The 14,639-nt window shown below is 38.1% G+C and overlaps 2 protein-coding genes and 1 pseudogene across 2 annotated transcripts; 2 read left to right on the forward strand and 1 right to left on the reverse strand.

The window, feature by feature from the left end:
- Window positions 1-1,688: 1,688 nt before the first annotated feature.
- LOC121746894 (mitogen-activated protein kinase kinase 9-like) lies at window positions 1,689-2,886 on the forward strand. The gene has a single exon (XM_042140850.1). It carries the CDS (start codon window positions 1,721-1,723, stop codon window positions 2,675-2,677), a length of 957 nt encoding a protein of 318 aa, XP_041996784.1. The 5' UTR covers window positions 1,689-1,720; the 3' UTR covers window positions 2,678-2,886.
- Window positions 2,887-7,728: 4,842 nt separating this feature from the next.
- On the forward strand, window positions 7,729-10,025 carry LOC121746893 (annotated as a pseudogene).
- Window positions 10,026-10,154: 129 nt separating this feature from the next.
- Window positions 10,155-14,330, reverse strand: LOC121746892 (potassium transporter 10-like). The gene is made up of 10 exons (XM_042140849.1): window positions 13,997-14,330; window positions 13,233-13,458; window positions 12,888-13,142; window positions 12,722-12,772; window positions 12,561-12,611; window positions 12,224-12,484; window positions 12,064-12,116; window positions 11,836-11,956; window positions 11,497-11,751; window positions 10,155-11,364 (listed from the first exon to the last, which is right to left on the reverse strand). Exons 1-10 carry the CDS (start codon window positions 14,042-14,044, stop codon window positions 10,283-10,285), a joined length of 2,403 nt encoding a protein of 800 aa, XP_041996783.1. The 5' UTR covers window positions 14,045-14,330; the 3' UTR covers window positions 10,155-10,282.
- Window positions 14,331-14,639: the final 309 nt, after the last annotated feature.

Genomic DNA, 14,639 nt, shown 5'->3' on the forward strand with positions numbered 1-14,639 from the left:
CAACATAATTAATCTTTCATACACTTATAAAATTAGTTGTTTATATATATAAAGGCATAAAGCATCCACATCTTCAAGGTATAGAATTATAGAAACATTTCTGAAATACGCGAAACAAATGGGAGTGGTTATTGAGTGTAAATTGTATGATTCGCATTTTTAAATTGAGTATTTTGTGTTCATAAATAGGCGGCTCTAGCCTCTAGAATAGAAGAGAGGTACTAGGATGTATCAAAATCGAGATTCATTATATAAATTTTATATAGTTATGGGTGTTCGGTTTGCAAGATTGTATCCGGGATTAAATTTGTAGTGTGTTTGGTTCATGAGATTCAATCCTACAACTCAATCCTAGATGGATAATCATGAGATAATTAGTCATAGCTAACCCCATATGACTAAAATAATCTCACAACTCAATCCTAGATTGTATCTTGTATTACCTTATCTTGGAAACCGAACGTCACCAAATAGATTCACAATCTTTAAATGCGTATTTTGTGTACATATATATAGGCCCAGTTAGCTAGAATATTCTTATTCACTTTCTGATCAATATATCAAAATTATTCACTTTATACATATGGATACTGTACTATTGTAGGATTATGCCAAGAAAAGTCGGATTAAACAAAATGGATACTCCTTTATAAAATAAAAACAATCAAGAATTTTGTTGATATGACAAGTTAGTTTACCGTTCTAAAAGTGCAATGCGTATTACCTACACAATTAGGAAAAGTGTAGGAGTTTGGACTATTTATCTAATTTATAAAATTAAAACCTTACTTTTTATTTATTACTTTTAAATATTTCATACTGTACCTTTTTGATATTCACCATTAGATATCTTATTTAATTTGTGTTATTAATAACTTGATTTCAAGCTACAATAACTTATTTTAATAATATTTTATTATAAGATTAATATATTAAAATAAGACACACATTCTATTCATTTTTTCACTTTTATGGAAAATAATCAAAGCGTGACATTTACCGGACGTAGTAGTTTGTAAGGATCAAATTCGATATAAAATCGAAATGAAAATAAAAATAAATCATACACATAGAAAGAAAGGGGACTTAGGCACATTTTCTACAATCACTCTCGTTTGCAAAAAAATAAAAATAAACGTTGAATTTTAAAGCGTTTTAGCTGATCTATTTTTTATACTTCCAAAAACAAGATTCCGTCCAACTTATATGATCTATTTTTCTGTATATTCAGCCAAATGAATTAAGTAGTCAATTAACAACGAACATATCCATTGTCACCCCCTTAATTTGGGAATTCTTACAACATTGTCCTAACCGTCGAGAAATATAGGAAGAAAATTGTAATGCGATTACATACAGTTAATTAGCAGTTGGTTATTAGTATTTGGTAAGAATCGGTAGGCCCATTGTATATTTAACCCATTAATCATCGAACTTCCCTATTCTTTTGTCTCTTCTCCGTTAGTTCACATGTCCCACAAAAACAAAAATTATAAAAAAAACAAAAATCTCAAAAGATTACATGTAATAACTCGTGCAATATCTAATTAAAATTAGATCAATAAATCATCAACAAAATCCAAAAAAAAAGAGGCCCCCTTCCCACCCCCTTCCGCCCGCCATCTCACGTGCTCCACTTATATACACACCTCACTCCCTCTCTTCATTTCTCCACCTCTCCGCTCTTATCCTACTCCCCTCCTGCGCACGTTATCCTCCTATGGCCCTCGTCCGCGATCGCCGCCAAATCAACCTCCGCCTCCCTCTCCCCTCCCCCTCCGAGCACCGCTCCCGGTTTCCCCCTCCTCTCCCCCCCTCCGCCCCCGCCCCCACCACCTCCGCCATCTCCGCCGCCGACCTCGAGAAGCTCCAGGTCCTCGGCCACGGCAACGGCGGCACCGTCTACAAAGTCCGCCACAAACAGACCTCCGCCGTCTACGCCCTCAAAGTCGTCCACGGCAACAGCGACCCCGCCGTCCGCCGCCAGGTCCTCCGCGAGGCCTCGATCCTCCGCCGCACCGACTCCCCCCACGTCATCAAGTGCCACGGCGTCTTCGACCTCCCCGGCGGCGACATCGCCTTCTGTATGGAGTACATGGACATGGGAACCCTCGAAACCCTCCTAAAAAACGGCGTCGTTTTCACCGAATCCCTAATTTCGAAGCTCTGCCGCCAAATCCTCACCGGCCTCGAATACTTACACTCTCACAAGATAATCCACCGCGATTTGAAGCCCTCTAACATCTTAATCGATCAAAAAATGGAGATCAAAATCTCCGATTTCGGCGTCAGTAAAATCCTGCAGCGGACGCTCGATCCCTGCAATTCCTACGTCGGCACGTGCGCCTACATGAGCCCAGAGCGGTTCGACCCGGATTCATTCGGATCTAAAAACTACGATGTCTACGCCGGCGATATCTGGAGCTTGGGGCTTACTCTATTAGAGCTCTACGTCGGCCATTTTCCGTACCTGGCGCCGGGACAGAGGCCGGACTGGGCGACGCTAATGTGCGCCATATGCTTCGGGGAGCCGCCGGCCTTGCCGGAGGGGACGTCGGGGGAGTTTAGGAGCTTTGTGGAGTGCTGTTTGCAGAAGGATTCGAGCAAGCGGTGGACGGCCACGCAGCTGCTGGCGCACCCTTTCGTCAGCGGCGTTGATTTGCAGTCGTCGGCGTGAAGAATTTTTAGGTCGACGGCGGAGGGGATTTGAGATATAGCGAATCCTTCCTTTTTTTTTGTTCGATTTTTTTTTTCTATGGAAAAATCGTAGGAGAATTTCTGGTGTATATTCTTTCTCTGAATCATGATCCATTTCGACGGTACAATGAAACAACCATTGAATTGCTGTAGAAATTGGGAGAAATTAATCTAATTTGCTTTAGTGTATTCAATAGTAACAAGCACTCGATTCAAATTTCAAATTATTTACTCTGTTTTCAATCTTACAAAATTGAGTTCATTAAAATAGATTTTATAAAAATTGGGTAGATTTTCAATTTGTGAAATTTTAACAGTAATACGAGAGAAAGATAAAAAATAATCTGAGGTTTGTTACTGAAAAATAAAATTTATTTTATTGAAAATAGTCTATTTTTATATGTTGGATGCGGTTTGGAAATTATTCGGGAAATGCATGGCGAGTTGCAAAATTACAATTTCAGTTGAAATCTCCAAACATAAATATTGATTCATTAAATTATTAATGTAATTTCAATGAAAAATTTATGCTATATATATTGTGTAGCAGTTCACTCACTCCTAAAAATTAATGCAATCATTGTATTGCAGAGAATTAGCTGTGCAACACATCCAATTCAATAATTTTGAAACGATTACGTAACGGAAAAAAGACAAACAGAAAGTTAGGTGGTTTCGAAGCAGATTCATTCGGGTCGGGTCGGGTCGGGTCGGGTCGGGTAGAAGAAGCGCCGCCACTACCTTCCAAAACATAGTGGTTTAATTTAAAGCACGTTTTAATTAAAGATGGGCCACGTGACATTTATCCATAATGCTAACTTTATTATTTACTCTTTGGTTGCCACGTTGCTTTCATGATTTGAAATAATCCACTTGTTGGCTCCACCACCTTGTAGCTTCGCCTACCTTTTTATTTTTCTCATTATTAAACTTAAATATGGACCAATAATACTTTTATATTAGTAACAAAAAAATCATACTCGCGGATGCAATAAATCAATCATTGTGTAATACTTATTCAATACAAAGAATAAAGCTATACTCTTTTTTCATTTTTTTTGCATACGTAGCTTTATTTTGGAAAATAATACTCTTAATCTTAATTGTCTCGAGAAAGACATACTTTGTGGATAACACATAATTTTAGCGAATGTTATTTAGTAGTAGTACGAAAAGTAGAAAGAAAAAAAAAATATAATAATATAGAGAAAAAAGGATATTGAAATAATCACAAAGGAAGAAAGAATAGTTGAATGAATTAATGATGATTTGTTTAAAGTGAAATTTGCAATGCGACTTTTAATATAGGATAAAGGAAAGTGTGGTATTTTTTTGGAGGAGGAATGCCAATGTTGGTTAGATAACTTTAAAGAACTGACGAAATATTAAATATATAACTGTCCCACATCGATGTCAAAAGAAAACTGAAACTATTATATAAATCTCATGGACCACTCCTATCACCAATTGGTTTTAGGATGAAATCCATAGATTTCTATCGATAAGTACTCCATGTAATGCAACAATAAAACAATTATAATACAATTACGTATATACTTTTGCACCTTTAGGTAGATGGGGAACAAATATGATTGAATAATCCTATACAGCTAAAAGTAATAAGCGAAAGTTCAACAAAGATGACTTCAAAAAAACAGTGTCAATCAAGTATCCGCAAGTCTTACTTACACGAAAAAACTACGGCATAGTTTGGTACACTAGTTGAAACAATCCTAAGTAAATTATCTTTATACAAATTATCTTAATAAATTTGATTAATAATCTATTCTACACGTTTGGTAGATTATAGGAAATACTTGTTTCATTTTTTATGTTGTTTGATAGGATTCCAAAACAATAGAATAAAATAGGTAAAAGACAATATTATCATTTTAATTAACTTTCATAATATTAGGGTTAGTTTAAAAATTAAGAAACAGGCGTGTAGCCTCCATCTCCATTACTCTACTCTCTCAACTCTCAAGTCTCCATTACTCATTCCATCACTCCATTTCAAGTGATTTTAATCCCACTCTCTCCACGTTTTCATGAAGCATGTCTCCATCTCCAAGTTTTTATAAATAGGACTCATCTCATTTGCTTAATTTACAGTCCAACAAAAGTTGCAGCAGGAGGTATATTAAATTTGTAGTGTTTGTTTCATGCATTAATTTCGTTCCTTATTTCCCGTGCGAAATTTGTATTGTTTGTTTTGCGTATTATTTCACGAGTTCAAAGAGTTTAATTGAAGTAGATTAGTGAAAGAGTTTAAAGCTTTTCTGTTATTCAATTTGATTAAAATCAACACGTATGCTCAGCTCCACAATTATTAATTAAATACTAGCATATAGTAATATAGGGAAAGTAGCTTTGACGAATAAAAAATTGCCAAAATGCTATGCCTCATCAATATGCAAATGAAAGTGCATCAGCGAAAGAGTTTCAGTACATTAGCCAAAGAGTTTGTGAATGAGTGAACGGTTGTAGAGAAAAAAAAGAAACGATTTTTGTTAAAAAAAAGTTTAAAATTGATTTGTCAGGTTTTAAAATTGATTTGTCAGGTTTTAAAATTGATACAGATAAATAATCAGACAATGGAGACCAGATAGTTTTGTCTCTAATATGAGAGTTTATTATATCGGGCACATCCTTAATCATAGGCTTTAGACATAAATAATTTATGCTACCAAATGATCAATAATATAAGTTAAATAATTTAATCTACCGTTATCATAGCTACCAAACTATGCCTACATTTATCTTAAGTACATATATCTAAGTCAATCTAATAAATGATTTGGGTTACTCTCATTGTGACCGTTTAAAAAGAAAATAAAAAAGGAGATTCTATATATAGCCATAGCCTTTTTATTTCTATCGCCTGTTGGCTTGAATACAAAAAAATAAAAATAAAAATAATAAAAAATAAATCATTGTATTATTTTAACCTTACAACGCACAAGTATGGATGGGCTTCTATTTTTTATATGCAACAGTCTAATTAGTGATTATATTCATTAACTAATTGTGTAATTTAGTATTTGTGATTTTGTTGGGTGTCAATTATAATTCGCGTGATTATGTACCGTTATTGCGGTTTCTAAATCGGTCATTATTTAATCATGGGTATTGGTAGTGCATATTGATGTTACCTCATCAACGAAATTAACAATATTACTGGGAGTCTACTAAACATCCACATCCAATATATTCTCCTATGTAAATGATTTACTTTCCATAATTAGTATTTTGAATGTAAAAAATCCATTTGAAATACGTAATGATTACAAATTTCGCTCTAATAATTAAAAAATTAGTATATATAGAAAGAAAGAAATAAATTAATAAACCACCCTAACACACACAATTCAATAGGAAGTACCCAAATTATATAATCTTCATATTAGAATTATTTTGGATTTGAACTGGTTTGGCCCAAATTAAAGTTGCTTTTAAATAATGTTATAGCCTCGGCCCAAAATCAGTTGTGATGCCAAATTCAGAGTAATGGACCAATACAAAAGACATATTCTGAAGCATTTTATGCAGCAAAAAATTACTCCCTAATCAGATCTTTGTGCTCGGAATAGGGCTAGGAAAATATACCGAAATACCGCACTTACCGTACCGAAAAAATACCGAATTTTCGGTATACCATACTTTTCGGTACGGTATCATACCGCGTTATACCGCAAATAACACGGTATACCGCAATTGCGGTATATACTGGAAATCACGATATACCGCGGTATACCGCATATTATGGTATACCGAAATCACGGTACGGTATATCGACAAAAGCGGTACGGTAACGATATCTAAATTTTGGTATACCGACTTTTCGGTATACCGACAAAAGCGGTACGGTAAAGGTATGGTTTTTGGTCATACCGCACGGTACGGTATACGGTATGGCCATTTCGGCGCGGTATACTGTACCGTTCCAACACTAGCTCGGAATCACACCAAAATATCCATTTCCTATTTTATACTCCCCCCGTCCACAAAAAATAGGACACTTTGTGAATAACACGTGTTTTAATGTAGAATATGTAGAGTAAGAGAGAATGAAAAAAAGTAAGAGAGAAGTAGTGTTAGTGGAATGTGGGTCCATATTATTAGTAAGAGAGAAGGAAAAAAAGTAAGAGATAAGTTGTTGAAAACTTTTCTTTTTTGAATGTGCCTTATTTTTCGTGGACAACAAAAAATGACAAATGTGTCCTATTTTTCGTGGACGGAGGGAGTATTCAACTTGGGAGGCCCCAATTATGAAGAAATCACATGGTTAGGGCATCCTCATAACTGATTGTAGTGATTGACAACTTTGTGTCATAATGTTGTAGCCTTTTTGGAGTCAGCAACAACTGGATTTTCAAAATATTGGTGTAGCTCTTCCCTCTGCAGGGCCGTTCTTACCGAAGAATAAGCACACGAGGACATGCTTATTTCATTCGCTAAGCACGCTGTTGCAAATGCCCTTCCTACCTGCACGCACCTTCTCCACTTTTCCCACCCATCAATTTCCAGATCCATGCACGCCATTAATTAGGACGTCGTTGTGGCATTTGACCAGCATCGTTATTTCATTGAAATCTACATATGTCGTGGGTTCCATATTCCAATTCATTAAACATGAATAGGTCTTTATGACATGGTACATCGGCCGTTCTTTTATCAACAGCCAAATCACAAAAAGATTGCGTCTTATTACTTTAAACCATGTTTTTTTAATTAAACACATCACACATGCCAATTATTTTAATTAAAACAACTTTCTACTATTAACTAAAGTGATGATAAGCAATAAGTTGCGTGAAGCTATTTTAATTTGAAATTTTTTATTTATGTAGAAATTTCTGAGAGTTCACGTCGCTTTCCCTGTGCGGTTTTTTAGCAAATGATCACATCCATAGCATAATGATGAACTGGTTAAATTCAGTAATATGTTTGGCAATTTCCCATTTTCTTTCATTACGACAGGACTCTGTAGATTTTCCTTAGAGGCTCAGTGCTGGACCAAAAATGGAAAAAAACAAGGAGGAAAAAAAGAAACTTTTGAGTTATGATCATGCGAGTTTGAGCTGTTTGTATCTCATTATTGACATTATCTCATAATTCACTCTATTTAATACTGATATAACTCTGATTCCTGCATGTTCATCTCCAAACGAAACAATAACAATGGAATCTCTCAGATTTGCTTCCCACCTCAGCACTCCGGTGGCCGGCATTCCGGTAACTCGGAGGCTCAGCCTCGGAAACCGGGTCGGGTTCAGAATTTCCGCGCAGGCTGAGGCAGAGCCCGATCTCAGTGTGACTGTGAACGGGTTGAAAATGCCGAACCTCTTCGCAATCGGGTCGGGCCCTCCCGGCACCAACTACACTGTCATGAAGCGCGCCTTCAATGAAGGCTGAGGCGCTGTCATCGCCAAAACGGTACCGTTTTACTACACCTCTTTCGCCATTGCAAAATTTTCGCTGAATTTGGATTATTTCGTGATAGATTGTGTGTATTCTTACGATTCTGGATAATAATCGGAAGTAATTGCAACTCGGTGATCTGGATTTGTGTCTAGAGAAATACAATCAATCATAGATTTCCACGTTTAGTGTGTGTAAATGTGTGTTTTTGGTTTATGAATGTGGTGAAGAATTTCAGAATAGGCAAAACTATGCATGATCTCTCACCTTTTATAGCCTACAATGTCAAAAAGCATGCTTAAAAATAGGAATAGATCTGATGAAATGGTGAAGGAGGAGAGAGGTTTGATCATGAACAACATGTGTAGGTATCACTGGATGCTTCAAAAGTTGTGAATGTGACCCCTCGATATGCTCGATTACGGGCTGGAGCGAATGGATCGCCCAAAGGGCAGATCATAGGCTGGCAAAACATCGAGCTCATAAGCGACCGGCCTCTGGAAACTATGCTGAAAGAGTTTAAGCAGTTGAAGGAGGAGTTTCCGGACAGGATACTTATTGCTTCAATCATGGAGGAGTACAACAAGGCTGCGTGGGAGGAGCTCATTGACCGGGTCTAGCAAACTGGAATTGTAAGCACACAGTTGGTGGCAGTGATCATCTTTCACTGATGCCAGCTTCCTTGTTACTGTGTTAATGGCCTCTTTTTGCAGGATGTTTTCGAAGTCAATTTTTCGTGCCCTCACGGGATGCCAGAGCGTAGAATGGGCGCTGCTGAGGGGCAAGATTGTGCACTTTTGGAAGAAGTTTGTGGATGGATCAATGCCAAAGCTAGTGTTCCTGTTTGGGCAAAGATGACTCCGAACATCACAGACATCACACAGGTTTTGCGTTTTATACTTGTTAGAAAATGAAGCGATGGTATAGGATGGCTCTGCTGGTTTATTATACATAAGGTGCAATGTTATCTGTTTGTACAGCCAGCCAGAGTATCTCTGGAAGCTGGATGCGAAGGGGTTGCTGCGATCAACACAATCATGAGTGTCATGGGGATTAATCTCGACACCCTGCGCCCAGAGCCTTGTGTAGAGGGGTAAAATTTACAGTGTTGAACGTACTAACTTTTTCTCGATATAAACTGTCTCCACAAGCTTCTGAATATTCGCGTTGTGTATGGACTTAGATATTCAACTCCTGGGGGCTATTCAGCAAAGGCAGTCCATCCTATTGCACTTGCAAAAGTGATGAGCATTGCACAGATGATGAAAAAGGAATATGCTGGTAAAGATCTCTCTCTTTCGGCTATTGGAGGAGTTGAGAAGGGGAATGACGCGGCTGAGTTCATACTTCTTGGAGCCAATACAGTTCAGGTTGGTCACAAAAAAAGTATGAGGCTTATTTCTAACTAAGATCAGTAGCTAACAAAAATTATGCATTTTTTTTTCTAGGTATGCACGGGCGTGATGATGCATGGATACGGTCTCGTGAAGACGCTTTGCTCTGAGCTGCAGGAGTTCATGAAAAAGCATAACTTTTCATGTATAGAAGATTTCAGGGGGTATGAACTCAAAACTTTCTCAACATCTTTACATGTGCAGGAGGAGCCTAAGTGTTTTTCCAAGTTCTTCTGTTGTTCTCTTTTCCGCATACGATCAGGGCTTCGCTTGACTACTTCACGGCCCACATGGATTTGGTGGCAAGGCAACAAGAGGCAATTCGCGAAAGGAAGGCCACCAAGAAAGGGCTGCAGTCGGATAGAGACTGGACGGGCGACGGGTTTGTCAAAGAGTCGGAGAGTATGGTATCAAACTGATGAGTCCTGATAAAATGTGAATCTTTTCATGTGTATGCCCGTGTCTGTAGCAACACAAAATTCAATAATGGAGAGCTCCGGTTGTTCTTTTAAATTACTTGTTTCGTCATCTCCAAAAGCAGCTCTGTGTTCCATTTTGCCTTCATGCTACAATACAATTCCAACATCATACATCAAGCAAAGGGGTGGATTTGATATTTTCAAATCATGTTGAATATAAGGATTTTCAATAGGGAAATTGGTCGTTAATATCATGAAATTTAGCTGAACTTTGGAATTTTCTACAAACTTAAAACTTGGTAGTAAAAATACGAAATTTGTTGTTCTTGATGTTCATCACATTGTATAGTATCATATTTTATAAACAGTTCCAACTTCTAAGAGAGCAGCATTAGGAATATTGAGTGCAACTGGAGGCTCCCTGCTGTTCTTATCAAGAAAAACATAAGTCATCACCAGCAGTCTCTTGAACAAATTCGAGCCTTGCCTTGCCATCAAATGAGACTGCCCCAAGATATATGCCGTCCCGCTTTCCCGAGCGTCGATGATCTCTTCCAGTTCCTGCCTAACCGACGCGCGCATCTGCGGGCTCTTTGGGGGCAGCATGAATCGGACTCGTTTCCTGTTCACTGGAGGAGGAGGACTGCCACCGCTGCCCGATGGACCATGCAGCAGACCACGTCGAGACTCGCTCTCCCCCAAGTTCGGACCGCATTCACCCGAGCTCGTCTCTGTCACGGTGATCAGCCCGCTCCCGTCGTTCAACGGGGTCCCCAGAACAATCATCCGACCTTCGGGTGAATTCAGAGCTTCCTGATCATATTCCTCCCTCGCTATGAACTCTCCAATCGAGCTGATTATATGGTCCTCAAAGTCGTCCGTGTCCCTGACGTTGTCGTGGTATCCGTAGCGCACTATGCAGCGGTATATTTTGTACTCTCTTGGGCCGACTCGGCCTATGAGATACCGCCTACTCGAGTGGACGTACGGCACCGGTGAAGCCTTGAAGGTTACGAAAACCAGGACTTGATGAAATGCAGGAATATTTGTGATGAAATGAGTGAAGAAAGCAGGGATTCCCATGTCGACATCGGAATAGACGAAGCCGATGCCCGGCACCCTTGAAACCCCAAGGCCAGGACTGTAATCCGTTAGCCACTCGATCGATACCTTGTTCTCTACATCAGATTCATACTTCTTGAGAGTGCCGTAGTGCCAGGAGGCCATGATCGTCATAAAGAATAAGAATAGGATGATCAAGCACCAGGCTCCATGGAAAAAGCTCGTCAACGTTGATGAAAGATATATCGTCTCGATGGAGCCAAAGAAGAGCAGAAAACATACTGATGCAAACAGATGTTTCTCCCAGTACAGTGCAATCACGAGCGACATTAAACAAGTCGTTACCAGCAAGCCCACAGTGACAGCCAAACCTGCCATCAGAAACGAACAAAATTCTCAACTAAGAAAAGGTCGAGTAAGCTCTGTTGGTAGCTGAGATGTGTTTGCCATCATTACCCAAAACGACAAGATAAGATAGAGAGATAATGCTACGAGAGTGGTACCTGTTGCTTTTCCAAGCTCTGATATATCATGCAAGCCAATGGTGAATGCTATACTCAAAACCATAAACATCCAATTGGCATCCGGAACATAGACTTGCCCGAAAATTTTATCCGACGTGTGAACAACTTTTACTCTGGGGAAACAGTCGAGTGCCTGACACTGGTGTATGATGGAGAATCCAGCCGTAATGGTTGCTTGGCTTCCTACAGCCGAAGCAAATAGCGACAACACAGCAAATACATGCTCAAGACTCCCTGAAAATCGATCATTTCAATAATAATTAATAAGACCTGATGATCCATGGCACAGAAGGACATATGAGGACAAACAAATCTTACTATTAGGTATAGATTCACTTAGATGAAATGCACCATCAACACGAAGATTCTTTGAGACAAATGCAGCTTGTCCAGCATATGTTAATAAAAGGACTGGATATATGAAGCATATGAATGTTATCTGCACAAGAGGAAGAGTTTGTAGTTCACAATATTAGTGACAAGGAACGGAACTTCTCAACATCTCTTTAGATTCTGTAAGAGATCGATGTTTCAAATTATACCTACCTTGATAGATTTCTTGGAAAAATGACCTAGATCTGCAAACATTGCCTCCGACCCTGATTATTACACGCAACGAAAAGGAATATTTAATGTCAATGAGCTTGTCAATAATGAAATGTTACGACTGTGCAGACATTGAAGCAATTAAGATGCCTGATCCAACCTGCGATGCATAAGACGATGCTGCTTAAGAGTTTCCAGTGTCGGAGATTAATTTTCTTCATAAACCTCAGCATGTATACTGGGGAGACTGCACGGAGGATCTGGGCATCATGATGAATAATATTATAGAGGCCAAACCCGCTGATGAAGATAAGCCATGTGATGACAATTGGAGCAAATAAGCACCCAATTCTCTTGGTTCCATGATGCTGCAAAGTGAAGAGGCAAACCAATATGGCACATGCGACAGGAGTCGGTACATCTGGATATATTTAGAGGAAGTCAGAACGTTGAATGAATAGCTTAAAAAATTACTTACAATCCACTCAACAACTTACATTTCTTCAAGGCATTTGCCACATGGTCCTTTGTTTCATGCGAGGAGAAAACTGGTGAAAACAAATAACAACATTTAGTTTATATACAAGTATACAACTATAGTAATTATAGTTCAAAAGATAAAATTTTGCTGTTTCTGGTATATGCATCAAACTCATACCTTTTGATATTTTCGCCATTGATCGTCCAAGGCCAGATGTTGCTGATAACACTGCACTTGAACACAATTTAAGATTAGTTTTCCGGTCTTATCAGTTGCAAATAATTGTAGTCTACTCAACGAAAAATATATTTGAAGTAATAACTTTATCAAACAAAAGGCCAACCAGAAATTGCTGGCGTAAGAACTGCATCGCTTAATATCATGCAAGCACCGAGCAGAGCAAGGAATAACAGCAAATAGTGACTGCTTTTATATTTCTCTATAGCCTTTCTTGCTTTATTTTCTGGTTTTCCCTTGGACGGATCCGAAGATACCTCCTCTTCTTCTTGATTCAATATCTTGCTCGAACCCCTATTGGATGGAATCAGCCCCACTTTAGCATGCCTACATAGTAACGAATATAATGAAAATGGACCACCTGCAAAAGGATCAATGAAGTCTGAGTTTCAAAATGCACACCAACACTTACAGTCAATCCCTCAGCTCAATAAAGCATCAAGATCATTACCTTCTCCATCGTCATCGGCCTTCAATACAATGAAAGCATACTTCAGCAACGGAATGATGGTTAGGGTCCAGAAAATAAATGAGAAGAGTTCGTGCATTTCATCTGGTGACGAAATTTCCCCTGGGTCAATTGATTCAAGTACATATAAGGGAGCCGTGCTCAAGCGGCCATATATTACACCGAGGCTTTGAAATGACAAAATGAGTGTCTGCATCCATGTGTCTTTCTGCATATCCACGATTAACAGATACATAGTTAAAGTCCAATACTATTAAGGAGTATTCATGAAACTGAAAAATACAGACAAGCCAAAAGTCCCAAAAATCTAGAATCATAAGACAATAATGTACAGATTTACATCAACCAATTTAGCAAAATACAAAAGATAGAGCAGGGACAGTAATTGAAAAAACAAATCAAAAGAAAATTTATGGTTTAAGCACTTGATTATCCCCAATAAAATAGTAGTACTAAATTATATCCTCTGTACTGTGACAAATCAAAGAAATCAATGCTTGCATATGAAGATAAGCACATAATTCATCATGAATAAATGCACCACACATATATAGGCCGGCTGAAGTGGAACCACATCTCTAGAATTTATTGCAAAAATTAGAATCTCCGAAATTTAGGAAATAATTCAATCCATACATTTTGCATAGAAAATATAAACAAAAATAAAAGCAAAAAAAGGAATGTTTTCTCATAAAGCAAATCCCAGAAAATTAACAGCAGTGGAGAAAAATGTTGAGCAAACTTACTCTAAAATCAACATAAATAGGCACAGAACTTATGGCCAGAGCATCCATTGATCACATGAGAGAATTGAAGAACAAGGGAGCTTGATTGCAGAAGAGAAGAGGCCAGAAACAATTCTGGAAACTGTTTTAATCTGGCATGAAAATTGTTCGGCGAAGAGGAGTATAGGTGGATAGCAACACTAGGGTGCTCCAAAAGTGTGGTCTTGGAAATCCAGAGGGATGAAACAAAGGGGTAAACGAGAGAGAGAGGGCGACAAAACCAGTGGGAAAACGTGAGGGATAAAGTGATGAGAGAGAGTGAGTGAGAGAGAGAGGGAGGGAGATTTGGACAAACATACATCTACATGTATATAAATAATTAAATGTATAATCATATAAGTAAGTGCATGCATGCCTAATCAACTAATGCCACTATTCCTGGAGACTACACAAGTTTTGGTACTATGAAATTGATAAAATAAAAGTGATAAAAGGAGAAACTGATTGAAATGTTGTTACCTGGAAATAAATTCCTATCATAAAAGAAAAAAAATATTTTTTTAAAAATAGAATTGGACTAATTTTATAGGTATGACCAAACTATAAAAGAAAACTAGTTTTTGAAATTAAAAGTATTTTGCAAAAGGGATTTCAAACGAAAATT

Source organism: Salvia splendens, chromosome 9 (assembly GCF_004379255.2).
Source record: "Salvia splendens isolate huo1 chromosome 9, SspV2, whole genome shotgun sequence".
NCBI classification, from domain to species: Eukaryota; Viridiplantae; Streptophyta; class Magnoliopsida; order Lamiales; family Lamiaceae; genus Salvia; species Salvia splendens.